Source organism: Hyaena hyaena, unplaced genomic scaffold, assembly GCF_003009895.1.
Source record: "Hyaena hyaena isolate Hyena2069 unplaced genomic scaffold, ASM300989v1 scaffold_312, whole genome shotgun sequence".
Classification (NCBI taxonomy): Eukaryota; Metazoa; Chordata; class Mammalia; order Carnivora; family Hyaenidae; genus Hyaena; species Hyaena hyaena.
This window is the reverse complement of record NW_024080943.1, coordinates 998,697-1,025,890: the sequence shown is the minus strand read 5'-3', so window position 1 is coordinate 1,025,890 and position 27,194 is coordinate 998,697. Positions and strand designations below refer to the sequence as shown.

Sequence of the window (27,194 nt, the reverse complement as noted above, 5' to 3'; positions counted from 1 at the left end):
AGGCCCAGAGAAAGAGAGTTATCTGTCCCAGGGTTTATGAGACAAGAGCAGAACTCAGCCCGATTTGCAGATGGGTGTTCTTTCTCATAGATCACTCCCTTCCCTTCCCTTCCCTTCCCGTGATGGTTCCCATGAACCTCTCCCTGTTTTCTCTCACGAAGATAGCAATGCAGGGGTGTCTCAGGCATTCTTGGCCTTACAGATTGGATGCTTCATTTCACTGACATGACTTGCGTGGATTCCAGAGTGGAGAGGGCCCATCACACCAGGCAACCTCCACACTGCCTTTGCTCACTGGTTAACATAACAGGTCGCAGATTAGAAGTCCTGTCCCTGGCATGAGGCCAGGAGCTGTCTGCCCACATTGTAAGTCTGCTGTTGGGTGATCTGCAAAGGCTGCAGGCAAGTCTGTGCCATTTCTGCCACGTGGGGCACTTTCTGGGGAGCACCCAGGATTCTTGAGAGGTTCTCCATGCACACTTCCTCCAGGCTGGCTCCGGCTCCTGTGAGCTAAGTGAAAGGTGTAGGGCACTTCTCCAGGGGTCCTTGACATGCTGAGCAGCTCTTAGGACTGGGCTCCATTCCTTTTCCATTTGACAGGACCCAGCAGAGGGAAGGTGAAAGCATTCATGCCGCATCAGAACCTATGCCAGCAGCTTCAGGCTCTGCAGGAGCACCAGGGGCCCGGCTCAGCTGTGGCAGGCTGGGAAATTCACAGAGTGAATAGATCTCAGGGTTCACAGCTGAGAAACGAGCATGAGGATTTTTTGTGTTTTGTTTTCCTGGCATTTGGGCAGATGAGTTCATGGTGGGTATTCTAGGCGTTCTGAAGTCAGCTGCAAAATACATTTCATTTTGGGGCCCTGGTCTGTGATAAAGAATATCTATGGGCTAATATGATTCTTAGAGGTGGCTCCTGGGTCTGAGTGTCCACTGGGAGAAGGTGCTTTGGAAGTGCAGTAGAGAAATTCTGAAGGCCAGAGGATGAGAGACTTGAACCTGAAACATTGACAGATTCTCAAGGCCCACACTGAGGAATTATTTCTACACTTTATCAGGGAAAGACAAACAGGCACTTACATGACTTTTTTTTTTTTTTTTAATGTTTATTGAGAGCGAGCACCTGTGGGAGCAGGGGAGGGGCAGAGAGAGAGGGAGAGAGAATTCCAAGCAGGCTCTGCACATCAGCGCAGAGCCCGACACGGGGCTTGAACTCACAATCCATGAGATCATGACCTGAACTGAAATCAAGAGTTGGGCATTTAACCAACTGAGCCACCCAGAAGCCCCTACATGGCTAAATCTTAAGGACAGATTGCATAGTAATAATCAAAGAGGTGTTGCTTTAAGAAAAATCTTCAGTGGCTTTACCAGACAATTATAAAACTGAGGCTCAGGGAGTGCGGTATTTGCCCGAGGGCCCACAATGGGGAGCCAAGTCCCAGAGTCCACTCCCCTAGAGTCACAGGAGCAGGTCCCGGCCACAGGCTCTAACAACCAGGGGCCCACCACACCTGCCCAGTGCTCCTACCTGTGCCCTTCAACTCCTCTTCAGCAGAGCCGGTACTCCTGCCCTCAAGGTCATTTTCCTCCTTCTGGCTCACCTTTGTTGCAGGCAAAGGTCAGGCTTTAGGTTTGAGATCTGACCCTGTCACTCCCCAGTTCAACTAGTGGCTTCGCCTCTCTGGGCCCCATCTGTAAAATGGAAATAATGTACCTAACTCCAGAACGGTTTTGAGACTCACAGCAATCACATTTATGAACACATTTTGTAAAATATAAAGCACTTAACAATGTTAGTTGACTTTATTTTTTTTAATGTTTATTTTTGAGAAAGACAGAGCAAGAGGTGGAGGGGCAGAGAGAGAGACACACACACACACACACACACATACACAGAATCCAAAGCAGGCTCCAGGCTCTGAGCTGTCAGCACAGAGTCCGATGTGGGACTCAAACCCATGAACCATGAGATCATGACCTGAGCCAAAGTCACACACTTAACTACTCAGCCACTCAGGTGCCCCTAGTTGATTTTTACTAGAGCAAAATAAAACTCTAGCTCTCTTCCCATTGGGTTGGTTAGAATGAACACTGCTGGGGTGACTGAATGGAAACTGGAATCTGAAACATCGTACAAAGATGTGCAATATATTGCAATGTGCCGAGAAGGCCACACAGAGTTCAGAAAATGGGTCAGTCCACCTAAGCTAGTACCTTACCTGAGTCAGGTTCTCGTAGAACTTTTACTGGGCTCTGGGACCTGTGCTGTCAAAATGCTAAACATCTTAGGGCAGAGGAACAGGGAAACAAGTGAAGGTATTGCCAGCACCATGGATTGTATTTCTACTCACAGGAAAATGGACAGGGCAGTAAGCAAGTTAATAGTCCTTCTAGGGTTTATGGGAGTGCTCAGTTAATTTATTAACATTATAAAAAGTAAGGTATGCAGAAGCACGTGGGGCAAAGTTCCATCTCCTACCATCCCAGTGAAATGCAGTAAAGCCTTGTAAAGAATAGCAGCAACAGGGGCGCCTGGGTGGCTCAGTCGGTTAAGTGTCTGACTTCGGCTCAGGTCAGACTTCGGCTCAGGTCATGATCTCATGGTTCATGGGTTCGAGCCTCATGCTGGGCTCTGTGCTGATAGCTAGCTCAGAGTCTGGAGCCTGTTTCGGATTCTGTGTCTCCCTCTCTTTCTGACCCTCCCCTGCTCATGCTGTCTCTCTCTCGGAAATAAATAAAAAACATTAAAAAAAAAAAAAAAGAACAGCAGCTACAATGGGCAGACTTAAGCTCATGCTCATACTGGAGAGGGTATAGTGAGGGGTCCCTGAGTGTGTGAGTGGTTGCTAACCTTGCCTTTATGTAATTTCTCAGTACGTTGCTGGAGACTTTAAAGATCCCATCCCTTCTTCAGGCATAAAATTCTACTCTAAGAAAAGAATCAGGCTAGTGGTCAGATGTAGATATAGACACACACAAACACAAATTTTATATGCACATATACACATAAAGAAGGATTTTCAGCTCCGAACTCTTTATTATAGCAAATGTACACACACCAACTGTCCAAAAATAGAGGAATGGTCAACTACAGAAGAAATTGTGAATATATTTAAATGATGGGCAATTATACAGTCTTGAAAATCATGTTTTTGAGGAATATTTGTGACCTGGAAAATGCTTACAACAGATAATCAGAAGACACAGAATATTAAACTGTATTCACTTTATCAGCAATTAAAATACATACATTTAAAATAACAGTAATATTAATAATGGCAGCTACGAGGCACTATGAGTCAGGCAGTGTCCTAGCCCATTATTGACTCAATTCTGTCCAAGCCCTCGGAGATGGGTACTATCATTATCCCCATTTTTCAGAAAAGTACACGGAAGCACAGAAAAGGCTTGGACAGGATGTCCAGGGCCACACTCAGGGGTGGGTGTGGTGAAGACAGACTGTTAACAGAGTGGGTCTGGCTCTTAGGCACCCTGCAGCCCTGCGACAAAAATGCTCACAGTCATTCCCACGTCCTGGGGCTGAAGGACATTCGATTTTCTTCTTTATATTTTCGAATTTTCTATAGAGGCACATTTTTCTTTTGTGAAAATTATCTTTTATTAAAAAAATAATGTATTATACATTAAAAATACTTCCAAAGTACCAGGGGTATGAAATAACCTAGGAGCCAGATGGATGGGAGGTGGTGAATCAGATCCAGTTTGATCCAGCACAGTAGAAAGGAATCAGAAAAGGCCAGAAGACTAGGCTCAGCGGGAAAGATAACTCATTAGATTCTGAACACATCTCATTTCACCAGGTGTTGTGGAACATCCATGTAGAGGCAACCAGCAGGACACAGGACACAGAGGTACGGTGAGGGGTGCAGGGGCCAAGGGCAGGCTGCCCCAAGATGGCCATTTTGACAAGATTATTGTGAGCCAAAGTCAATGGAGACCCTGTGAGCTCAAGAGAAACTTTTGCCCCTCCCTTAACCATACAGCAGAATCTAAATTGGGGATCTTTCCCAGAACATGGGTTCTTAGCAGAGATAAACTTTATCTGAGTGACCCATCTGCATGGCAGGACAGACATCTCATTACCAACATCTACTTTTCTCATCACCCTGGGAAGCGCATTCTTTTCCTCTGAAGTCCCATGCTCCTGCCTTCTTCTTACTTCAGGATGACATATGCATTCATTCTGGCTGGCTGTGTGGAACCCTGGACGTATGTCCCCAATCCCTTTCTTTGGGTGACAGCAACCCATCTTTTCCTTTGGAGAAGTACCCTACCTGTTCTCTGTAGTGCTTGTGAGATGGGCAATCAAAGTGCCTGGCTATCCAAGAAGTGGGCACATCTATCAAGCTAAAGGAGAACATTTCTTGAGGTCAAAACCTGTACTTCTGTTGCAGACGCTTCGCAATTCTTAGTGAGCCCGCAGCGCCCCCAGCCACTTAGTGAGTGGCCTCTGCTGCTTGGGGAGCCACTGCTCAGCGCTGAGTCTGAAATTTCATTTTCTTGAGTCCATAGTGAGATAAGAGTCTTAAAATCTGGCTTTTGGGGGGAGAAAAAAGGGTGTCCTCATTTCCAAACTCTTTATAGATCAAGAGCACAAACTGAGGGTGGTGAGAGGATAGAGACTTTCTAGAAGTCACAGTGTGGAGGTGACGCACTAAGATTAAAGACAAGTTCCCATACAAAGCCCTTCTGGGCCTGCCCGGGAGAAAGAGAAGCACAAGAATTCAGATGCAAGTGGTCTGGCCCCGCCCTTCTCTAAGGCCAAATCCCTTGCATGGGGCTCAGAAGCATCTAGACAGGCTTGGAGGACACGGGTGCCCCATTCCCCGAGCACAGCCGGGGGAGAGCACAGGCCGCTCAGAGAAGACCCACGCTGGCTGGGCCGCGGCACCAGGTTGGCACCCAGGCTGTACAAGCAGCCCCCGGAGAGGACGTGAGTGACAAGAGATCTTCCCTCTCCTTCACCAGTCACCATGTTAGGGACCTGGAAGTGTACGCCTGTCCCAGTGATGCAGAGTAGATGAGGAAAGGTCAGGAGACAAGCCGTGAGGACTGCGGCACACAAGGACCTCGTGACTACAAACACTGGCACTTTCCATGATTTTGCTGAGGAACGAAATCAAGCCAGCTCCATCTTGGTGGGCCCCACCAGAATCCATAACGCCTAGGGACAAGTCTAGGGCAGCCACACTGCAGCAGAGACCTGCAAAGGGGAGGGAACACATCTGAACCACAAAGCTCATCTGCTGCCCCCTCCTCCTACCCAGATGCCACCCTGGGTGGGGGAGGAGGGAGAATGGAAGGAGAAGAGGGAGGGGAGAAAACTCTGAAATACTGCATATTTGCACAAAACTGTGTGTGATCTGGAAGGGAGGGGAGCCCCCCAGGGTTGGGAGGGATAGAAGTCTGAGCAAGGTGACCCCGCATGAAATGCTGGAAGTTGTGTAGTTTCACACCCGAGGAGCAGCAGGTAAAATGTGATGCTGCTAAGGGGCCAAACGAGGAACCGGACTGCTGTACAGGGGGACACAGAAGAATGAAAAATGTGTGGGACCAAATCACTCTGAAGACGATGCCCCAGAGCGGCTGCCTGGGAACTCCTGGCACCTAAGAGAAGCTCTGGTCTCCAGTCTGAGAAAGCCTGGCTGTTAAGCACTCCCTTTTGCAGAGTGAACTTTCTAGTAGCCTTTCCAAGATAGTCACAGCGTCATCCCAGGATGACAAGGATGTGAGATGGGAAGGGGAGCAGGGCAAGGTCCTTGATGACCAGCAACTGGGCAGAGCAGGAGCGGCAAAGAGCATGGCTCTGGGTGCAGGGCCACACAAGCTAGGAGGGAAGTGGAGTTAAGAGGGAGGTCATGTCCAGTGTCAGACATTGCTCAGAACTCAAGCAACATTAAGAACCTAGAAAGAGACACTAGTTTCGGCAACAAAAAAAGTTCCCCATGACCTTGGCAAGAAGTGGATAGAAGGCAGGCTACAGTGGGCTGGAGAGAGAGAGAACCAAAGAAGTAGAGACACTGACTATGGTTCTAAAGGGGGTTGGGGTGGGAAAGGACAGGGCTTTAGGAGGAGATCTGGGTAGTACGGGGCTTTGTAGGCTTGGTTTTGTATTTTTTTCCTCATTGTTTTTGTTTTTTTAAAAGATGAGGGAAGACACGGTATGTGTTTGCATGTATGGAAAAATGGAGTGAGCCTCCTGAGAATTGGGGCAAGATGGGAAGCAAAGTGGTATCAGAGCAGGGACTGGTCTTAGAGAAAAGGGGTAGGCATGGCTCTAGAGACTGGCTAAGAGGAAAGGACACAGAACAGGACCTCATATCCAACAGCTTCTGAGGACACAGGTGCACCTTTCTAGTGAAACCTTTTCTTTTTCCCTCGGCAGAATTAGAAGTTCATGAATGTATAAGCAGAGAATGAAGAAATACTTTGACAAATGGTAGCTAAGCGTCAACACCTGAGAGGGAAGACTGGTAAGAGACCACGCAGGGCAAGGAAAGAATTCTTGGAGTCAGGAAACCATAATACAACAGTTCAAAATGTAGAATAAGTAGAAGACTTATTCAAGACTTAAATTAAAAAACTCAACCCAGCCATTGTGAAATTGGCAGATGTGGTAAATCAATGTCTTAATAAAGGCTTAGCTCAACAGCCTTGAGCAGGGGCTCTTTAGATTTTTGGTTGTTGTTTTGCCTAAGTAATACATTGCCAGGGTCCAAAACTCAAGAACACAAGGTCCAGGCTGTCTCCACCTCAACCCAGGCCTCCACAGGGCCGTCCCATAGATTTCTCAAGTTCAGTGGGACTAAATGGAGCTCCTCATGGAGAGGGCTCTCACTCCAGGCAGGTGGTGAGAGCAGGCTTTAGCTAGACAACCTTGGTTCAAATTCTAGCTCCAGCACGTACTAGCTGTGTGACCTCAGGCAAGTTACCGTGCTTTGCTTTCAGTTTCCTCATGTGGAAAATAAAGATGATAAAGGTAATTTCATAAGACTGTTGTGAGGATTAGATAGAGTTTGCTGACATGTATCAAGAGTTCTAAACGTTCTAGCTTTTATTATTATCCTCCATTTAAATATTGTTTTTCATCTGTTCCTTGTCAACAGGATTCATTAGGATTACATTAGAAACATACCCAATCAGTGGCTCATCCAGAAGGCAGATTTTCATTGTCCATTTTTGCTCACATTTAATCTCTCACCAAAGCTCAATGTATACGCCTTTCAATCTGCTAACGTGCTCTCCATTTTTACGGCCACCTGCTCTTCAGATCCCTTCCAACTCAGGACTGGATCACTGTGTCATCCAGGCTGAAACCAGAGTAATCGTTCTAAAACAAAATGGTCATTTCTCTTCTCTTCCATAGTCCCCACGATTCTGACAACAACTTCCTTGACAGGGCCTCTAAGATGAAGACCCTTCACGATGGGTGTGCTTTCAATGTGCTCTTTAAACTCCTTATGCCCCATATTAAATTCACCCCATTCCTTAAACTTACTGGCTTCCTGGATCTCCCTCCCTGGTGAATGGTGCCACCTACTGGCCACTCATTCACTCTGACCAGCATGCCCAGCCAAGTGCGCTAATTTTAGATGCCAGGGCTCCTTAGATGCCTCTCCCTGCTTTAGCCACTGTTCCAGTTCTGGCCTTCATTTACTTTACTTCAAATGTCTTCAAACTGGCCTCTTTTACATCCCCCTCCTTCCTCATCTGCTTTCTAAGAGGCTGCCAGGGTGAAATAAATGGCTGGCACGTCACTTTTTTGCTTAAGGACAGAATGCTAAAGAGAATTTCACACAATTCTCTCCTTGAGTTGGCTTGGATGCTCTCCACTCTCATCCCAGTCCCTTCTCACTCCCTAGGTCTAATGTCTGCCTTTCAAAACCGTTTAGATAGAGCTTCCTCCAGGAAGCCTTGTCTGGGACATCCCTCTGTACCTCCAGACCAGGCCAGGCAACCCTTCTGGATGCCCCCACAGCGTCCTGTGCCTCTGTTATACACAGCCCTGGGCAAGCAGCAGGTAGTCGCTAAAGTCTGTGGAAAGAAGAGTGGGAACGGAGGACAAGCAAGGAAGCGTGACATACCACAGTGCCACCGCAGAGACCAGGACGCGGCTCTCTTTTTCTCTCCCAGACCTCCAAAATGACACCACACATTCACTACCCTCTACGGAATTGCTTTGGTAATGGGAGTATTTCATAACAGGATAATAGTGGAGATTAAAAATATTTAAACAGTTTCTGGCACATAGTGTGCAGTCAAGGATTTCACTTGACCAGTAATTAGAGCGCCAACTCTGTGCCAGGTAAGAGTTTGGGCCCTGAGGATACACTGTATTTTCATCAACTCTAAGACACCATTTTATTTTATTTAAAAAAATTTTTTTTTAATGTTTTATTTATTTCTAGGAGAGAGAGAGAGAGACAGCGTGAGCAGGGGAGGGTCAGAGAGAGAGGGAGACACAGAATCCGAAGCAGGCTCCAGGCTCTGAGCCGGCAGTCAGCACAGAGCCTGATGCGGGGCTTGAACCCACAAATCGCGAGATCATGACCTAAGCGAAAGTCGGACGCTTAACCGACTAAGCCACCCAGGCGCCCCAAAGACACCATCATTTTAAAGCTTCCCTATATTTTGTAGGTATAATTAAGAAAAAAAAAAAACAAAAACCAAATGCTACCAGGACACAACTATCAATTATAGGACACATCCAGATTTTTAGAGTGCTGAACTGTGGGAAAGATCATCTTAGATTCAATAAGAAAAGCAGTGATAAACAAAAGAGGCAAAGTCTCTGTTCTCAGGTCACTTCTATTGTAGTGACAGGAGCGGTAATGAATATATATTGTCAGGAGGTGTTAGGTGCTATAATGAAAAATAAAGCCAGCTGAAGGGATACAAATGAAGGGGCTTTATGGGGTAGCCAGGAAAGGTCCTGACGGGGAACTAATAGGAGCAGAGACTCGAATGAAGAGAAGAGTCATGGGTAAACCATGTTCCAAGCAGAGGGAACATCAAATACAAAACACTTGAGAGGGAAATGTGCTTGGTGAGTTCAAGGACAGGCAACTCAAGTGTAGCTGGCACAGTCCCAGACCCTGGGCAACCAATTTCCTCAAGCCCAATGTATTTCATAGACGATCAACTTGTCTGATCTACATAGGGTATATAAAGGAGAGATGGGTTGAGGCTAAGAAGAGTGATGTAACTCAGTGATCAGTAAGGTGGGTGTAGAGTCAGATGGCCTAGATTTGAATTCCAATTCTACCACTTTCAAGCTGTGTAGCCTTGGACAAGTTATCTAACTGCTTTGATCCTTAGTTTCCTTAGCTGTAAAATGAGGAAACAAATAGCAACTGCTTTGCAAATTAGTTATGAAGATAAAATGAAACAATCCTTGTAAATCAGAATAGAAATGATCATTATCATCATCTTCTACTCCAAAGTTATTTTTAAAATTGTATCAGGTAAAAGATAAATAAATTTAAAAAAAAAAAAAAAAAAAAAAAAAGATAAATAAATTTATCTGAGCCTTAAAACATTTTAAGACCACGATTCCAGATTACCAATGGGTAGGATGGCACTCACATTGTTGGGAAAATAATTTTTTTAAGGTTTTGAACTTGCCTTCTCCAAAGTTATTTTATTTATTTATGAGAGAGTGCATGCGTGCAGGGAGGGGCAGAGAGAGAAAGAGACAAAGGAGGCAGGGGAGAATCTTAAGCAGGCTATCATGACCTTGAGATCATGACCTGAGCCAAAATCAAGAGTTGAATGCTTAGCGGACTGAGCCACCCAGGTGCCCCCAAAGTTATCTTTTAAAATCAAAAGTTATCTTCCTATGTAGACAGATTGTTTTTGCAGTATAAATTGATGAAATTAAGTCTCCTCTATTCAATCAGTTAGAAGGTAGATGAAATAAGAAATAAGTACTGCTAAGGGAATTTTATAGCTACTATAGCTTTCTGATTAAATGACATTGCTATGTGCATTATGTTAATACCAAGTCAATTTCCTAAATACATATAAAGTTCTCATAAGTTCAGGGGCTTTTCCATGGCTAGAAAGACCCTGTGTTGCTAAAACAGGAGGCGTATCTGGCTTTTTGTTCCCTCAGATCACATGTTTCGTAGCTTCTCTTAATCAGTCATGAGGTACCACACAATGAGACAGGTCTATCAGAAGTAATGACTTGAAGTTTCAGGCCACAGTAAATGGTGTGAGTTAACAGACTTTGGTTTTCCCAAGAGGCTCTCACCTTCCAAATACTCCCCAAGTAATGAGCCACATTCTCAGGAAGCATCTGACTTTATGATGGAGCTATGCTTATGCGAAGCACTTAAAATTTTTTTGGTTGTTAGTATTTAATGCCATAATGGATGGAACTTAGGTAGAATGAAGAATTCACCAAAATTGTATTTAGCACGTACTAACCTCCAGGAATTCTGTTTGACTTTGGAGACCGGACGCAGTCCTTGCCCTCAACTATGACAGCTTAATAACACATATTTAGTATTGATGCAACTCACTTCACAACTTCTGAGAAAAAAATGCACAATTTCATCTCCTTTATTCTTTCCTAAGAGATATTGAGAAACGGGCAGCAGGCTTTTGAGATATATTATATCTTGACTCAGTCACTTACTAGCACTGGGTGACAGGACAAGGAGGAGCTAGAACAAGTGATCTGAATCCCAGGCATCCTCATCTGTAATATGTATAAAATCCCAGGAATATTAAATGAGAGAACACGCACACAGCTGCTGCATGGCAGAGAGAAGCCGTTATTATCAGCATCATCAGATATGATGTTGGAACTTTACAGTAAACAAGTTTTTTCATCCCTGTTAATTATTGAGCCTTTGGTATGAACAAGGAGAATTTAAAATGTTATACCCCGGGCCCACTACACGCTTTATGCTTAACAACCTTATGCCCCGGGCCCACTACACACTTTATGCTTAACAATCTTATACAATAACCTGTCCATCCCGTTCCCAGACGTGTATCAGGTATTCCAAAGTCTGGTTAAGTTGGACAGACTGGACTACTTCCTGCAGCCTCTCTAGTTAGGGGACTACACCTAAGGATCAATTGAGTGGGGGTGGAAGGCCCCAATTTGGGTTCAGGTAACAACCCTCACGCTGGTGCTCGGCCCCAACCAATTCTAGATAATTCTAGGCAGGAAAGTGATCTTTCCCACAAGACTCGGGGCAGTACAAACGTGAATCCAGGCATGGTGAGTGATGAGAGGCACAGCTGGTTCAGTGGAACCAGTCCCCGTGGCAGGAGGAGGCTGCAACTGTTGCACACCTCACCCCTTCTTTGCTTTCATTTGAGCAACCGTCAGGCTCATAAAAATGGAAAGATTCCTGAAAATCACCTACTTGGGTGAAATGCCCTATAAAGGTTTTTGCAAAATTCATTGTGTGTGTGTCCATTTCTCCGTCGCGTTCTTATTAGATTTTTAAAGGAGTCCATGCCTTGGGGTGGGGGGGAAGATTCGCCGATATATATAGTCTAACTTCCTCCTCACTTAACAGTTGTAGAAACTGAGGCCCAGGCAGGTAACAGCATCTGTCTCAGGTCAAACAACAGAGGCACTAGAGCCATTCCGACTCCGGCCTCACATTCATAGCCCTGATACCTCTTCGCTTCTCTGCAGGCCTTAAAAGATGCCCAGGAGACGACGGCTGGTGTCCGAGCTCTGGAGATGCCGCAAGAGGTCCGCTTCCTTAGCACCGAGGAGACTCTGGCAAGAGATCAGCGGGGCTCCGGTGCCGCGAAGATTCCCCTACGCTGGCTCAGGCACCGGAATTTCCGACGCCTTCGTGACTCCAGGGCGAGTCCGAGCGCAGGAAGACCTCGGGAAGTGAGGCTGCTGAGCAACAGCGAAGAACGGCGCCTACTCACTCACCTGACCGACAGGAGGAAGCGGGCACGCCCCAAACGCGAGTCCGCAGCGAATCCTCCTAGGACGGGGGAATCAGCGAGGAGAATAACAGGAAATGACGTAAGCTTCACGTGCTTCCGAGAGGGGCGGGTGCGGGGTGTTTGAGAGGCAGGGCAGCCGCCTTGCGCTTGCGCAGCCACCGCCTACCGCGCTGCAGAGTCACTGGGCTAGGAGGAGCATGAGCCGGAGGCGGGGCGTGGGCTTGAGTGACGCAGGCGCAGTGCGACCCCGGAGGCGCGGGCTGCCCCCTCCGCGGGTTTGGATCCGGGTCAGTCGGGCGCAGCGATCCGGGAGAGACGAACTGAACCGACGGGACTGGATCCCCGGAGCGCCCCAGCTGCGAGGAGGTGAGTACGTGGACGTGACGGGGAGGGGCCGTGGCACCGCGTTTCGCCCGGCCCACCCGGCCTGGCCGCGGGCGGCTACGTCTGGGCCCGCCCGCCTCTCGTCACGTCGTCCCCCGGCGCTGACTGCCTGGGCCGGGCCGGGCCTGGGCCTGGGCCTCTCCGCGCCCCCTCGGCCGCCGCGGCCTGGCCCGGCCCGAGCTCCGCTGTGTCTTCCTTTCCCGCGCCCCCGTGGACCCCGCAGCGTCCCGCCCCTCCGCTCGCTCCCGTCCGGCAGTAGCTTCCCCTTTTCGCCTTCGTTGGCCGCCCTTTGCCCCTTCCCGCCCTTTCTCGCTTGTTTCCGAGACCCAGCCTCGTTGGCTGCCTCTTCGGCTCAGCTCCCGCCTCCTCCTGCATCCCTTGCGCCTCGGCGCGACTCCAGCCTCCGATCCTGACCCGGGGAGTCTCCAACAGGGGCACCTTTCCAGCTGGAGATCCCGGGCGGACAGAGCTTGGGCCTCAGACAGCACCCCACTTCCCGAGCCTTCCCCTCGGCCCCAGTTCTGACCTTTCCCCGGATCGCGTTTAATCGCGACCGACCCAGTTTTGGGGTTGGGGGCGGGGACAAAATTAACATCGTGCTTTGGCTCTAGCACCGGGAGTGTAGGGGGTGAGGCAGTGTGTAGAAAGAGATGTGCGTGTGTTTTGATCTGGGGGCCAGTTGTTTCTACCAGGACTTGTTTACATCTTAAAGAGTTGCTGGACAGAGTTTTATTTTCCGCGCTCCACGCTTCCCCGTAGGCTGGGAAAGTTTCTAAATCTTTAACATTGTGATGACACGCTTACGCGAGGATCCTTTATTGATTGATCTCAGGTCTTTTCAGGGTCCTGGAAGTTTGGACCTAGACTTGAGGTTAAAAGAGGTCTTGGTTAAAACTACAAGATATAAATAAGATTGTGACACATGCTATTCGTTGATAGAGGAAACCAGGAATTTGCCCTTTTGATGGAGGAACTTAGAAAAATTTTGTCATTTTTGAAAGGTTGGGGAAAATCCGAGGCAAAGTTAAATTGCTCCTTGTGATTTAACTTAAAACAGTACAACGTAACTTCTAATAGGCCTTTGATCTCTTTGGGGATTGTTCCATTTTCCAGAAGTCAGGGCAGTGAAAACGGCAAGTATGTCTCCACAAATTTAATATTAATGAAAAAAGGGCAAACCAATTATAAGTGTCCCGGAGTTAGTTTTGAGTGAATGGGAAACTAGGAATACAGAGGAGCATAATGAGCCTTTTGTAATTACAAACACCCTCTGATTTAGCTCACGTCTAAGACTTATTTATATTTAGTCATGTCTAAAACTCAGCCTTTCTCTGGGTTAATGTAACTGAGGGAAAAGGTGCTGAATCGGAATACTGGAAGTCTGAAAATAGAGCTTCATTCCTAAAATTTTAGTCTATAGCCAGTTTTTATTTTTTGGTCTGTTTTGGTTTTCAAATAATAGATCTTTTAGTGTGCGACAAGAATGTTAACTAAGTTTGCATTAACATTTAGAGGTCACCTGCAGTGCAATTAAGTTAGCACTATATAATTAAAAATTACATATCTGGGTGCAAAGCTGTTTAGCACAAAGTTAGGGCAGGAATGAGAGACCAGTCTTTACACAGCCCTGATACGTGTCAGGGTTATCCTTCAGTTCCTGACATCCAGTCTAGTGGTAAAGCACATGGAGGGAATTCTGTAAATATTTGTGGACAGAATAAATTTCTGCCTATAGAATTCAGTGTGTATTTAGATGTGATGTGTACTGATTTCCAAGGAGTCCTAGAAGAGGTTTTGTGTGGGGTCTTAGGAGGTGGGGAGACTAAGATTGTTTAAGCCAAACTTTAATTTAGTTCTGCCAGCAGGAAGAATCTGTTTACAGTGTACAATAGTACTCTTTTAGGTACTGTGGAGCTTCAAAAATACTAGGATATGTGTTCTTTGCTCACATTTCTCCCCAGATATATAGGATATTATTGTGTATCTGGGGGAGGATCCTGCTCTAAACCCAAAAAAATTAGAAACCAGTGAACTTTGGGATTGATGATGTTTCCTCAAGTTCATATACTGATTAAATAAGCAAAATATGTGGGGAGTGTGTTTAAATTTTTTGACTTAAGAAGTTGCAGTAAAAGCTAGCTGAATTCTTTGGAGACTTTTCCGGGTTTGCCAGAGAGATCTGCCTAGAATACGTTCTTCTACATGTGAGTAAATGAATACGTGAAATGAAAGGAATAGTCTTAATTTCTTGCTTTTTTATTCTACCACTGTCACTACATGATTACATTATATCAAACATATTATGACACTCTGACCTTTGGAATATTAGAGGTCTCACAATAACCTCACACTCACCCCTGAGAAATGAGCAGATAAGGAATCAGAAGTTAGAAGGGTCCACAGAAAGGCACTGCTCCTTCTGAGAGTGCTGTAGGGGGAGAGGGGAGGGTACACCTCTTATGGGGTGTAGAGGTAGGGGGTTAGATGGGGTTAGCAGGTTAGAAATAAGGAAGAGGTAAAGTTAATCCTTTACTTCACAAATCCGCTGTCTTCTTTTTTTTGTTTGTTTGTTTTACCTTTTTAAATTTTTGATTCCCTGTGGTATGTTCATAGATAATGATTTATTTTTTGTTCAGATTTGATATTAGCTACTTTATTGCCTTGAGTGAAATCAGGAAACTAGATTTCGAAGGATTTATTAACAGACTTCTCTGTTGTGTCTCTTATTGCTTTAGTTAGGCCCTGTTTCCCTTTTCTTTCTTTAAATATAAAAGTCAAGGTGGATGAATGGAGAATTCTCATTAATCAAACTGGTTGATTAAGTGGAGGTCATTTAATGGTGCCTCTATAGAAAAATAATTTCTCTATATCTTTTTACTTCCCACCTTTTTCTTTTGGCTAACTTTGTTCTATTTATCTTTTTGAGTTACAAGCATAGTTCATTTATTTTCTCTCTAGTGTAATGATTAAAATGCTTCAAAGCTAATAAAAATGAAGGTATCAACCTTGGTAGAGTGTGGAATAATCAATAATCATTGACACATACTTGTAATGCTGTTCTAACAATGGTGACATCTTGATATGTGAGTATGAATACTTGAATGTGAATATTGATCTCATGGTCAGAATTGCTTTAGAGAAATGTTGTGTGTCATGAAGTTATACTTAACCGGAATTGTTAGGGTTGGACTACACAAATACTTGGTATCATTTTAAAGAATTGGGAGTGCTATAGGTTGAACTTTTTACTTCTGTATTTCTAATGCAGAGGACATTTTGTTTGTGGGTTTCTAGACCTCTACAACCAGATAGATTTTTACCTTTCTGTTAAACAGTGTACTTAAACAGATTTCAGGTGATCTGGTTTCCAGAACTGTGTAATAGAATGTTGGCATCAAGTATTTGGTCAGTTTAAATTCTATCATAATAATTGAGTAAGATACAGAATTGTCAAATCACTGTGTTGTACACCTGAAACTAATATAACATTTGTGAACGACAATAAAAAAAAAGTCTATTCTAGTAAATATGTTTCTGTATCATTTCATTTGTCTTTTCTTAATAAATAAAACCTATAGCCTCTAATTGTCTACACTGAAACTTTACCTTTTAAAAATAGAAATTTGCTTTTTTCGCCCTAACAGGCAGAAATCGTATAAGGAATATAGATTTTTAACAAAAGGTACACTTTTGAACTGCCTGTTTTCATTTTGTTCATTTTATTTTTCAGTATTAACGGCAACATCCATAGTAGTGTAAAAACTTTCACAATGAAATCTGAAGCCAAGGATGGAGAGGAGGAGAGTCTACAGACCGCTTTCAAGAAATTAAGAGTGGATGCCTCAGGGTAATTAAATACGTAATATATTATTTGGAGATGTTTACTAGATTTGAATAGCCTTTTCCTCTGAAGAAGATATTGTTTTCTTCTAAAATTTCTCATTATCCATAGAAGATAAAAATGCTAATGGTGTGACATTCTACCAAATTTTGCACAGCTTTATTTTACTTATAAAAGAGACTCTTAACATTACATTTTGAAAAATAGCAGCTCATTTGTGCTCCAGGCTGGGTGTTTTGCTTTCCCTTAGCTTGGAGGAGGCTTCCCCACCTCTGTCTTTCATCAAAATTATCAAGCAGCGTCCCTTTGGGAATTTCCTCATACATCTCTAGGGAATCACAGTATTTTTTCCCTAAAAGTGAATTGGCTCAATAGAAATCTGCAGACATTCTCGATTTCATGGGCTCTGATTGCTGAGCCTATCACTATGGAAACCTCTATTCATTAGGGTTCTGTCACTGAGATCAATAATCTTGGACCCTTTGGCCAAACTAATTAGAGCACCTGCAGACCAGCTGCTGTCTGAATGTTAATATTTCACCCTTTGCAAAATGTTCTGTGCAGGACTCTTTTCATCCCCATTCTCCACCCCAGGCCAGAAAAAAATCTCAAATTTTTGGTAGATATGGAATATTCCTTTTTATGAATGGAAAATAAACACTGGAAGCTGAGAGTGGAACACTTCACAACAAGTAATAATCACTGAAATTTGTCACTCACTCACTGTGCCCCAGACACTGGTTTAAGCATCTGTGCACATTATTTAATCCTCACTACTGACTTAGAAGATAGATACTGCTCTTATTCCAGGTTACTGATGAGCTACAGATGAATTAGGTCACTTCTACAGGTCACTTTGGTGAGAAGTGGTAGAGTCAGGATTTGAACCCAGACAGTTTGTCTGCAGAACCTGTGCTCTTAACCCTTCCTTTATATGCTGCCTTGAAGACAACATGAAGAGTTGCACACAGTACTTGGCACACAGTAAAAATTAAATAGTTGTTGATAGAGCTGTTTGCTTAATGCTAATATTAATTTGTTTTGGTTTTGGCCTGCCAAGTGAGAAGATTTATACTACTGATCTGCACAAGAACTGTTAAAGGTGTTCATGTTTGCTTCTGTGACACTTGAAATAAATATCTTTCTCCTCCCAGTAGCTTTTCTGATATGGTCATCTGCCATTAAAATTGAACACTACCGTTTAAGCCATTTTGGGAAACAAAAAGCAGGGAAACAGGTAGTTGCAGATTATGGTTATGTTCCTTTGTGATACCTGGTATAGGAATAATTTTTTTAATCAGGAAAATGCTAGGAATGTATACACACACATAGACTTATAAATCCCTTAATAATATATCAATTCATATGAGTAACCCTTCATACACAGATTTCTTTCCTGGTATTTTAGGAAGTTGGAACATAAAATTAAGCTATTTCAATACCCCTAAAAATTACCTGGGATATGGAACATAAAAAAAACTTTGAAGATATCTGTCTTCAAGCCTGTGGTCAAATATTATATCTTTGTAGTATGTGATCTGCCTGGAGTAAAATTATAGAAAGGGAAGGAGCAGTGTAGAACTTTTGAGAAAATCAGAGAGTAGAGTCATATACCATGACTAAGCAGAATAGGACTTGTGTAATGTATCATATGTTTCTAGTTGTTTGATACTGTTGCTGATTTACTAATGGGACATCTGAGGCACTGACTCATAAACTAAACAGGCCTTGCCAGGAATTTAGCACGATCCTGTTCAACAGGTTTTGATTCCTGATGGTATTTGTCTTATCAAGACAAATTTCTATATATTTATTATAAAACAACATAACCTTTTTTATCTGATTAGAATACATTCTTATTATAAAAATTTGCAAAAGCAAAAAGGAAGTAAAAATCACAGTTTAACATAAATGCTATTAGCATCTAGACCATCAGTACATAATATACGGTATTTTTACATAGTTGACATTGTAATATACGTATAGTTGTTTATGCTGTTTTCTCTTAATGTTATGTAATTAGCATTTTCCTGTCATTCAAGGTTCTTTGTTCACCTAATTTTTTTTTTTTTAATATTTTTATTTATTTCTAGGAGAGAGAGAGAGACAGCGTGAGCAGGGGAGGGTCAGAGAGAGAGGGAGACACAGACTCTGAAATAGGCTCCTGGCTCTGAGCTGGCAGTCAGCACAGAGCCTGACGCGGGGCTCGAACCCACGAACCGCGAGATCATGACCTAAGCGAAAGTCGGACGCCTAACCGACTAAGCCACCCAGGCGCCCCTGTTCACCTAATTTTTAATACATTCCTAATATTCCATTGAATAGATATGTCGTCACTTATATAATGTAGTATTTTCTATTTTCTACAGGGAATTTAGGTTATTTCTAGTTACTTTTTATTTTAAATTATTTCAGTGAACATCTTTTTATTTTAGTAGATTAATATTTCCTTCTAAAGGATTATTTATATCACAGTGTGTATAGTAGGAGCCATGCGCGTGTGCGTGTGTGTGTGTGTATCGAAAAGGTCTGGAAGGATTTATACCAAAATGTTAATGTTTTTAATCTCTCCATTGTGCGATTATAGATATTTTCTTTCTCTCACATTTTTTCATCTTTACTGGGTACCCCTATTTATGTAGTTTTAAGTTGCAAAGATTTAACTCTCAGTAATATTTCAAGTTAATTGTTTGTAAAAGATACTCATTTTCAAGTTAATGAGTCCCCTGAAGTTTTTGGTCCTTAGCCCAGTTCTCATGGCTCTGATTGACCTACCTACAATAAATGGTCAGTGTCATGAGCATTCTCTGTGGACATAAGGCCTTATCTACCCCAGAAAAACAGCCTTAAAGTCTATTTACATCCTGATGCTGGTCATACTTAGGAATTACTCTTTGGTTTATGATTTTAAAACCATGGGCTTCTAGGGATCCCCTAAATTTGGTTTTAGAGGAAAATTTCCTGCAAAAGCAGCACTTTTTTTGAGAAACCCAAATGAGAAAGAAGAAAGGTATTAATACAAGTTGTGTTTAAGTTGGTGGGAGCAGTAAGGTCTCCTTTCATTTTTTTTATAAGCAGTAAACTTTGTTATTTTCTTCAGGTCCATGGCATCTTTGTCTGTTGGAGAAGGCACAAGTGTCAGAGCAACGGTCAGAACAGCAGCAGATGATACCAAACTGAAAACCACATGTGCATCTAAAGACAGTTGGCATGGGTGAGAGTTTCTTACTGCAGATGGTTTTTATCCCAAATACTTTATTTTTTTATTTTCATGTTTACTTATTTTTGAGAGAGAGAAAGAGAGAGACAGAGTGTGAGGTGGGGAGAGGAAGAGAGAGGAGAGACACAGAATTCGAAGCAGGCTCCAGGCTCTGAGCTGTCAGCACAGGGCCTGATGTGGGGCTCGAACTCACCAACCATGAGACCATTACCTGAGCTGAAGTCAGACGCTTAACCGATTGAGCCATTCAGGCACCCCTATCCCAAATACTTTAAATTATTATTGGGCTTTCTTCCTTGAATATCCAGAAAAGGGTATGTTAGATATAGAACCCAAGACTCAGTGATTAGAGAAGAACTATTCTTCTCAATTGGGAATTTGCTGAGACTAGCTGTATGGCTTGATTAATAGTCAGTTTTTATAAATGTCCTATGTGTTTTTGAGTAGAATGGGTCTTCTCTAATCATTCTTGGGTTTCTTTTATGTTCACTAAGTCAAGCTTCTAAATGTGTTATTTGAATCTTTTTTCCAGTAATTTTTTTCCAATAATTATTTTTAATCCATCAGTAAAGATATATGTTGAAATCTTCCCCATGGGAGTGTATTTGCCTATTTTCCCTTTAAGTTCTATGTTTTTGCTGTATGTATTTTGAAGCTGTTTTTGTTAGGTTTTTACAGTGTAGGTTCATACGAGCTTAGAATGTTTTCTTCCCGATGAATTGAGATTTTTAATTATATAGTGATATTCTTAACTGCTCATAATGGCTTTTTTAAAAGCCTATTTTGTCCAGAATTAATATAGTTAATCCAGTCATCTTTTGGTTGGTATTTGCCTGTTGTATCTTTTTTTAATCTTTTTTATTTTCAACACCATGTGTTTTAAAATTTTAGATGTGTGTGTCTTGTTACATATGGCTTACTTTGTTTTATTCAATCTGATAATCTTTTTAACTGCTGGGTTTGGTGCATTTATTTATTTGGATTGTTGATTGATATATTTAGACATGTTTCTGCCATTTTACTTTATGCTATTTGTCCTGCTTCTTTCTGTTTTTGTGCTTGTTTGTTTGTTTTTACTCTTCCTACCTTCCCTCTTCTCCTTACCTTTTAAAAAATTGTTTGAAATGGGTGTGTTTTTTTCCCTTACCACTTTTCTTTCTACTGGTTTGGAAATTATATGCTGTGTTTCTATTCTTTTAGTAATTCATGTTGAAATTCCACCATACATGCTTAACAAAGATAAAAGTTATTACAGTGACCCCTGAAAAGCATGTGGGTTGGGGCGCCAGTCTCTGTGCAGGTTTAAAAATCCATGCATAACTTCTGACTCCCTCAGACTTTACTAATAGCCCAGTGTTGACCCAAAGTCTTACAGATAACTTAAACAGTCAACTAACACATATTTTGAATGTTTTATATATTATATAGTGCATTCTTATAAGAAAGTAAGCCAGAGAAAAGAAAATGTTACTAAGAAAATCCATGAGGAAGAAAAAATACAAGTCCCTTAAAATATCCACGTATAAGTAGACCCACGCACTTTTTTTTACTTTGACCTCCTGACTTCCATGTGTCATTGCCCAATATTTTAGTTTTCTCGCTTTTTAATCTCACAAATTAGGTTTTATTTTATTATTTAAATAAACAGCGTTTGTTTAAATTTATCTCATTTATAGTATCTTTGCTCACCATTCTTACAACTCAGACGTTCTATAGAGGGTGCCTGTCTTTTAAAGTATTTCCTTCAGAAATTCCTTTAGCAAAGGTCTGTTAGTAAATAGGGCCTTTTGTAGAACTACCCATAGAATAAGTTTGAATTGTGCCCCTCTCACCCCTCTTCCCCGTTGTATAACACCATGTTATGTTGGTAAATATACCTTGCTTTATCTGAAAATATCTTTTTTCATCCTTGTTCTTGAACAATATACCTGATTTGATGTCTGAAGCCATAGTTCTGAGTTTTTTTTCTTAGCACTGGAAGATATTCATTGTCTTCGGCTTCATTGCTGATGTTGAAAAGTCAGTCTATTTTCAGTCTTATTGTTCTTTTTGGAAATAACATGTCTAGTCTCTGGCTGCTTTTAAAATGTTACAGTTTTGCTACAGTGTGTCTAGATGTGGATTGCTCTTTATTTGTCCTGTTTCAGGGTGCTGCCAGTGTCTGTAGATCTCTTTCATCCATTCAGGAAATTTCTCAGCCGTTTTCTCTTCAAAAATCACTTGTCTTCCATGCTTTGTACTCTTTCCTTCAGAGACTCCAGACTTCTTATTCTATCTTACATCTCTCTCTCTCTTTTTTTTAAATATACACTTTATTGTCAAGTTATCTAATATACAGTGTATATACAGTGTGCTTTTGGTTTTGAGGGCAGATTCCCGTGATCCATCACTTACATACAACACCTAGCGCTCATCCCAACAGGTGCCCTTCTCCACGCCCATCACCCATTTCCCTCCACCCCCCATCAGCCCTCAGTCTGTTCTCTGTATTTAAGAGTCTCTTATGGTTTGCCTCCCTCTGTGTTTGAAACTGTTTTTCCCCTTCCTTTCCCCGATGGTCTTCTGTTAAGTTTCTAAAGTTCCACGTATGAGTGAAAACATATGATAACTGTCTTTCCCTGACTGACTTATTTCAGTCAGCATAATACCCTCCAGTTTCATCCAGGTTGTTACAAATGGCAGTATTTCATTCTTTCTCGTTGGCAAGTAGTATTCCATTGTGTATATAAACCACATCTTCTTTTTTTTTTTTTTTTTTTTTTTTACAAATAGTTTATTGTCAAATTAGTTTCTACATAACACTCAGTGCTCATCCCCAAAGTGCCCTCCTCCATGCCCATCCCCCCCTCCCCCCCACATCCATCAGTCCTCAGTTTTTGTCAGCATTCAAGAGTCTCTCATGGTTTGCCTCTCTCCCTTTCCCCCACCATTTCCGCCCTTCTTCTCCCGCTTGTTCCTCCGTCAAGTTCCTCCTAATCCTCCTATATGTGCAAACATATGATATTTGTCCTTCTCTGCCTGACTTATTTCGCTCAGCATAACACCCTCAAGGTCCATCCATGTTGCTACACATGGCCAGATTTCATTGTTTCTCATTGCCATGTAGTATTCCATGGTATAGATAAACCACATCTTCTTGATCCATTCATCTGTTGATGGACACTTAGGCTCTTTCCATGTTTTAGCTATTGTGGAGAGTGCTGCTATGAACATTGGGGTACATGTGCTCCTATGCCTCAGCATTTCTGTATCCCTTGGGTAAATTCCTAGCAGTGCTATTGCTGGGTCATAAGGGAGTTCTATTGTTAGTTTCCTGAGGAACCTCCACACTGTTTTCCAGAGGGGCTGTACCAGTTTACATTCCCACCAACAGTGTAGGAGGGTGCCCGTTTCTCCACATCCTCGCCAGCATCTCCCATTCTCTGATTTGCTCATTTTAGCCACTCTGACTGGCGTGAGGTGGTATCTCAGTGTGGTTTTGATTTGTATTTTCCTGATGAGGAGGGATGCTGAGCATCTTTTCATGTGTCTATTGAACTTCTGGATGTCTTCTTTTGAAAAGTGTCTATTCATGTCTTCTGCCCATTTCTTCACTGGATTATTTGTTTTTTTTGGGTATTGAGTTTGATAAGTTCTTTACAGATTTTGGAAACTAACCCTTTATCTGATATGTCATTTGCAAGTATCTTCTCCCATTCTGTTGGTTGCCTTTTAGTTTTCTTGATTATGTCCTTTGCAGTGTAGAAGCTTTTTATCTTGATGAGGTCCCAATAGTTCTCTTTCTCTCTTTTTTTTTTTTTAATTTTTTAAAATGTTTTATTTATTTCTGAGAGAGAGAGAGAGAGACAGAGAAAGAGAGACAGCATGAGCAGGGGAGGGTCAGAGAGAGAGAGGGAGACACAGAATCTGAAGCAGGCCCCGGGCTCTGAGCAAGCTGTCAGCATAGGGCCTGATGCGGGGCTTGAACCCACGAACTGTGAGATCATGACCTGAGCTGAAGTCAGACGCTCAACCAACTGAGCCACCCAGGTGCCCCTCTCTTTCTCTCTCTCTTTTTTTTTTTTAATTGATTTATTTATTTTGAGAGAGAGACACTGTAAGTTGGGGAGGGGCAGAGAGAGAGAATCCCAAGCAGGCCCTGTGCTGCCAGTAGAGCCTGATGCAGGGCTCCCAACTCACAAACAGCGAGATCATGACCTGAACTGAAACCAAGAGGCAGATGCTTAACCAAATGAGCCACCCAGGCACCTCTTATATACCTCTTTAACTTTCTTTACATTTTTCCAAGTCTCTACTACCTTTTACGTCAGGGATAGGCAAACTTTTTTCATAAAGTGCCAGCTAGTAAATAATTTAGGCTTTGGAGGCCAAGAGGTGAGATATTAGGATACTATGTAGGTACTTACATAAGCAAGAAAATTCTTGCCCTGCACCATTTATCTGATGCACACCATCCTGGCTGATGGACATACTTTGTGTTCAGTTGCTTAGTGTCAGGAGGAAATGACTTGCCTGGTGGGATAGGGGGCTGGGGGCAGTACTGGGTTAGTTTTACCCTGTGGCCCGGTGGCACCCAGACTGCAGCATGCCCCTCTTTCCTCCCGAGAGCCCAGCATAAGCCAGACTTGAGCTGAGGTCTACCTCGCAGTGCCCAGCAGTTACTGACAGCAGAGCCCCAACATGTAGATGGTAGATAGCCTGGGACCGGGCAGTGGTGGGACACATCTGGCTGGGAAGGCGGGCACAGGGAGTGGAGAACGGGGTAGGGGGGGTCCCTGCCTGGTCTCCATGGCTCACAGTGCTAGCCAGCTGGGGGCCAGATTGACCCGCAGACTACAGTTGCCTCAACCCTGTTACAAATAATTCAGATTTATCTCCCAGTTCAGTATTTCTTTCCTTAGCTCTATGTATTCTGCTGCTTGGCCCATCCAGTTACTTGAATTTTAAGTATAGTTTTTTATTTCTTAAAGTTCTTTTTTGGTTTTGTTTTCAGTTTTGCTTGACAGTTTTGAGTCTCTTTTTTTCCTTTGCTCAGTTCTCTTATTTAAGTATTTTATTAAAAGTTATATAGAATGTCTGATAATTCCCACTATCTGAAAACTTGAGGGAGTCTAAATCTGTTTGTCGGCTGTTACTAGTGATAGAAATGAATCCTGGGGTGCGTGGGTGGCTCAGCTGTTTGCGTCTGACTCTTGATTTCCCCAGGGTCGTGGGATTGAGCTCCGCGTCAGGCTCTGTGCTGAGGATTCTCTCTCTCTCTCTTTTTTTTTTTTTTTAATGTTTTTATTTCTAGGAGAGAGACAGCATGAGCAGGGGAGGGTCAGAGAGAGAGGGAGTCACAGACTGAAACAGGCTCCAGGCTCTGAGCTGGCAGTCAGCACAGAGCCTGACGCGGGGCTCGAACCCACGAATCGCGAGATCATGATCTAAGCGAAAGTCGGACGCTTAACTGACTAAGCTACCCAGGCGCCCCCATCATCATCGTTTTAAACCGTGTCTGGCTCTGGGACCCAACATTGCCGATGATCCATACCTGACAATTTCTGAACATTTTATGGAGACCCTCTTAGACTTAGCTCCTCACAGTGTAAACTACTTAGAGGTACTTTCTACAGCCACTNAGTCACAGACTGAAACAGGCTCCAGGCTCTGAGCTGGCAGTCAGCACAGAGCCCGACGCGGGGCTCGAACCCACGAACCGCGAGATCATGACCTAAGCGAAAGTCGGACGCTTCACCGACTAAGCCACCCAGGCGCCCCAAGGATTCTCTCTTAAAAGGAAAAAAAAGAGAAATGAATCCTAAATCTTCTGCTCTGTTTGGTAGTCATGACATAGTGGCCACTTGCACCATCGGCCTCACAAAGTGGTCCGGAAGCTGCTACATTCACGGTATAGAGCACAAGAGTTGGACTTCACAGCATCTAGCAGTTTGGTACAGGGTGCTTTCCCAGACCCAGTGGCCAAAGGTTCCCAGGCCAAGGGTTGGGACAGGGCAGGTGTTCTGCACCCAGTGTCTGGCTCAAGAAATGCAATTAAAAACTACCCTTGACCTTTCCTATTTCTGTAGCTTGCATAGGGAGATGTTGAAGTTTTTGAGACAGACTTAGGCAGCTTGAAAACGGAGGTAAGCATATATCTTTGGGGGAAACTCATGACCCTAGACTTCAGGGGAGAGGAGGTAAGTTTCCAGCTTTCACAAAGAATCTGTTTAGGGGAGCTGTGTATCCCAACCTCTTGTGCATTGTTTTCCTCTTAGGTCTTCAAGGAAGTCTTCACGAGGTGCAGTGAGGACCCAGCGCCGTCGACGTTCTAAGTCTCCCGTCCTTCATCCTCCGAAGTTTATACATTGCAGTACCATAGCTGCCACTTCCAGCAGCCAGCTCAAGCACAAAAGCCAGACTGACTCCCCCGATAGCAGCAGTGGGCTGGGAATTCCCACCCCTAAAGAGTTCCATGCAGGAGAATGCTCTACTTCTCTCGATACTAACCACACAGGGGCAGTTGCTGAGCCTTTGAGAACTTCGGTTCCCAGGCTCCCGTCAGAGAGTAAGAAGGAAGACTCCTCTGATGCTACCCAAGTCTCCCAAGCAAGTCTCCAGGCCAATGATCTCTCTGACTTTCAATCCGTTTCCAAGCTAAACCAGGGCAAGCCGTGTGCATGCATAGGCAAGGAGTGCCAGTGTAAGAGATGGCACGATATGGAAGTATATTCCTTTTCAGGCCTGCAGAGTGTCCCTCCCTTGGCCCCAGAACGAAGACCCATGCTTGAGGACTACTCTCCGTCGCTCCACACCAGAACTCTGTCTGGCTCTCCTCGCTCCTGTTCTGAGCAAGCTCGAGTCTATGTGGATGATGTGACCATTGAGGACTTGTCAGGCTACATGGAATATTACTTGTATATTCCCAAGAAAATGTCCCACATGGCAGAAATGATGTACACCTGATAGCAAGGAGCTAATTAATATGCTTTAAACCAATGAAGGGTTGTCAGAAAGATTTAGTTAATGGCAGACCTTGCGGCCACGTTGTGTGAGAAGATGTCTCCTTCTGCTCACTGTGCTTGCAATAAAAACTTTTCTTGGCATCTCAGTTCATCTTCATTCTTTAAACTTACTCCCTGCATTCTTACATATGCACCAAGGCGAGCAGATCAAAGGAAAACTCCTCTCATTTAGAAAAGTTTCTGGGAGATGAAGAAACCATAATTGCTTGACTGGTAGCAGTGGTTATATGGTACAAGCCTTTGTAAAGCAGTGCATTTTTCAGATCTGTTTAAGATTTTTTGGCCAAGAAAAATGAAACGTTTTGTAACGGGACTGAACATTCATCATGCTCTAGTCGCCAGCCCAGAATCTTAGAATTTATATGACTGGTTTAAGCCATCTCTGAGTTAACACAAGTTGATTGTGTCTTTCAAGGTTTGTTAATGTTACTGTCAAGCCAGAGATCTAAGGTTTAGATTCAGTATGAATAAACTAGCTGGCCTGCCCTGTATTGTTTGAGAGAATCATTAATCATCACCAAATATACCCCTGCTGGCGCTTGGTACACGGAGGCTATGTAACCTTCGTGTTTCTCAGGTAAGCAGCAGCGGGGAGGGGGCTGCTTCCGTTGGAGGGGGGATGTGATATTTGAAACTAGTGTGCATCTTCTCCACCTCTGGCATTTTAATGTGTGGCCTGTTTCACTCAGTTGTAATGTGGATCTCATACCTCAGTTTCAAATACTCTGGATGGATGTTCTGTCTTTTCACTGCCCTTTACTGCCGACAACCCTGAAACAATTTTGTACGT

General features: G+C 43.4%; 2 protein-coding genes across 5 annotated transcripts in view; one reads left to right on the top strand and one right to left on the bottom strand.

The window, feature by feature from the left end:
* GDAP1L1 (ganglioside induced differentiation associated protein 1 like 1) overlaps positions 1 to 11,995 on the bottom strand; it is a 46,541-nt gene extending 34,546 nt beyond the window's left edge. Inside the window, exons 1-2 of one of the 2 annotated variants that reach the window (XM_039248492.1) lie at positions 11,939 to 11,995; positions 1,532 to 1,695 (exon numbers count right to left, since the gene is read on the bottom strand). The gene's annotated coding sequence lies outside the window, so the exon portion shown is untranslated. Of the gene's footprint in view, positions 1 to 1,531; positions 1,696 to 11,668 lie in introns of both variants that reach the window. The other variant, XM_039248493.1, reaches the window with a different exon arrangement.
* A 158-nt stretch (positions 11,996 to 12,153) lies between these two features.
* On the top strand, positions 12,154 to 26,895 carry OSER1 (oxidative stress responsive serine rich 1). Of its 3 annotated transcripts, none has more exons than XM_039248504.1 (4): positions 12,154 to 12,321; positions 16,070 to 16,186; positions 19,281 to 19,394; positions 25,658 to 26,895. In XM_039248504.1, the coding sequence occupies exons 2-4, from the start codon at positions 16,110 to 16,112 to the stop codon at positions 26,343 to 26,345; spliced, it is 879 nt and encodes a 292-aa protein (XP_039104435.1). In that variant the 5' UTR covers positions 12,154 to 12,321; positions 16,070 to 16,109; the 3' UTR covers positions 26,346 to 26,895. The 3 variants fall into 3 exon arrangements, with proteins under 3 accessions (XP_039104435.1, XP_039104437.1, XP_039104436.1); XM_039248506.1 differs by lacking the exon at positions 12,154 to 12,321 and adding an exon at positions 14,836 to 14,854; XM_039248505.1 differs by lacking the exon at positions 12,154 to 12,321 and adding an exon at positions 15,312 to 15,422.
* Positions 26,896 to 27,194: the final 299 nt, after the last annotated feature.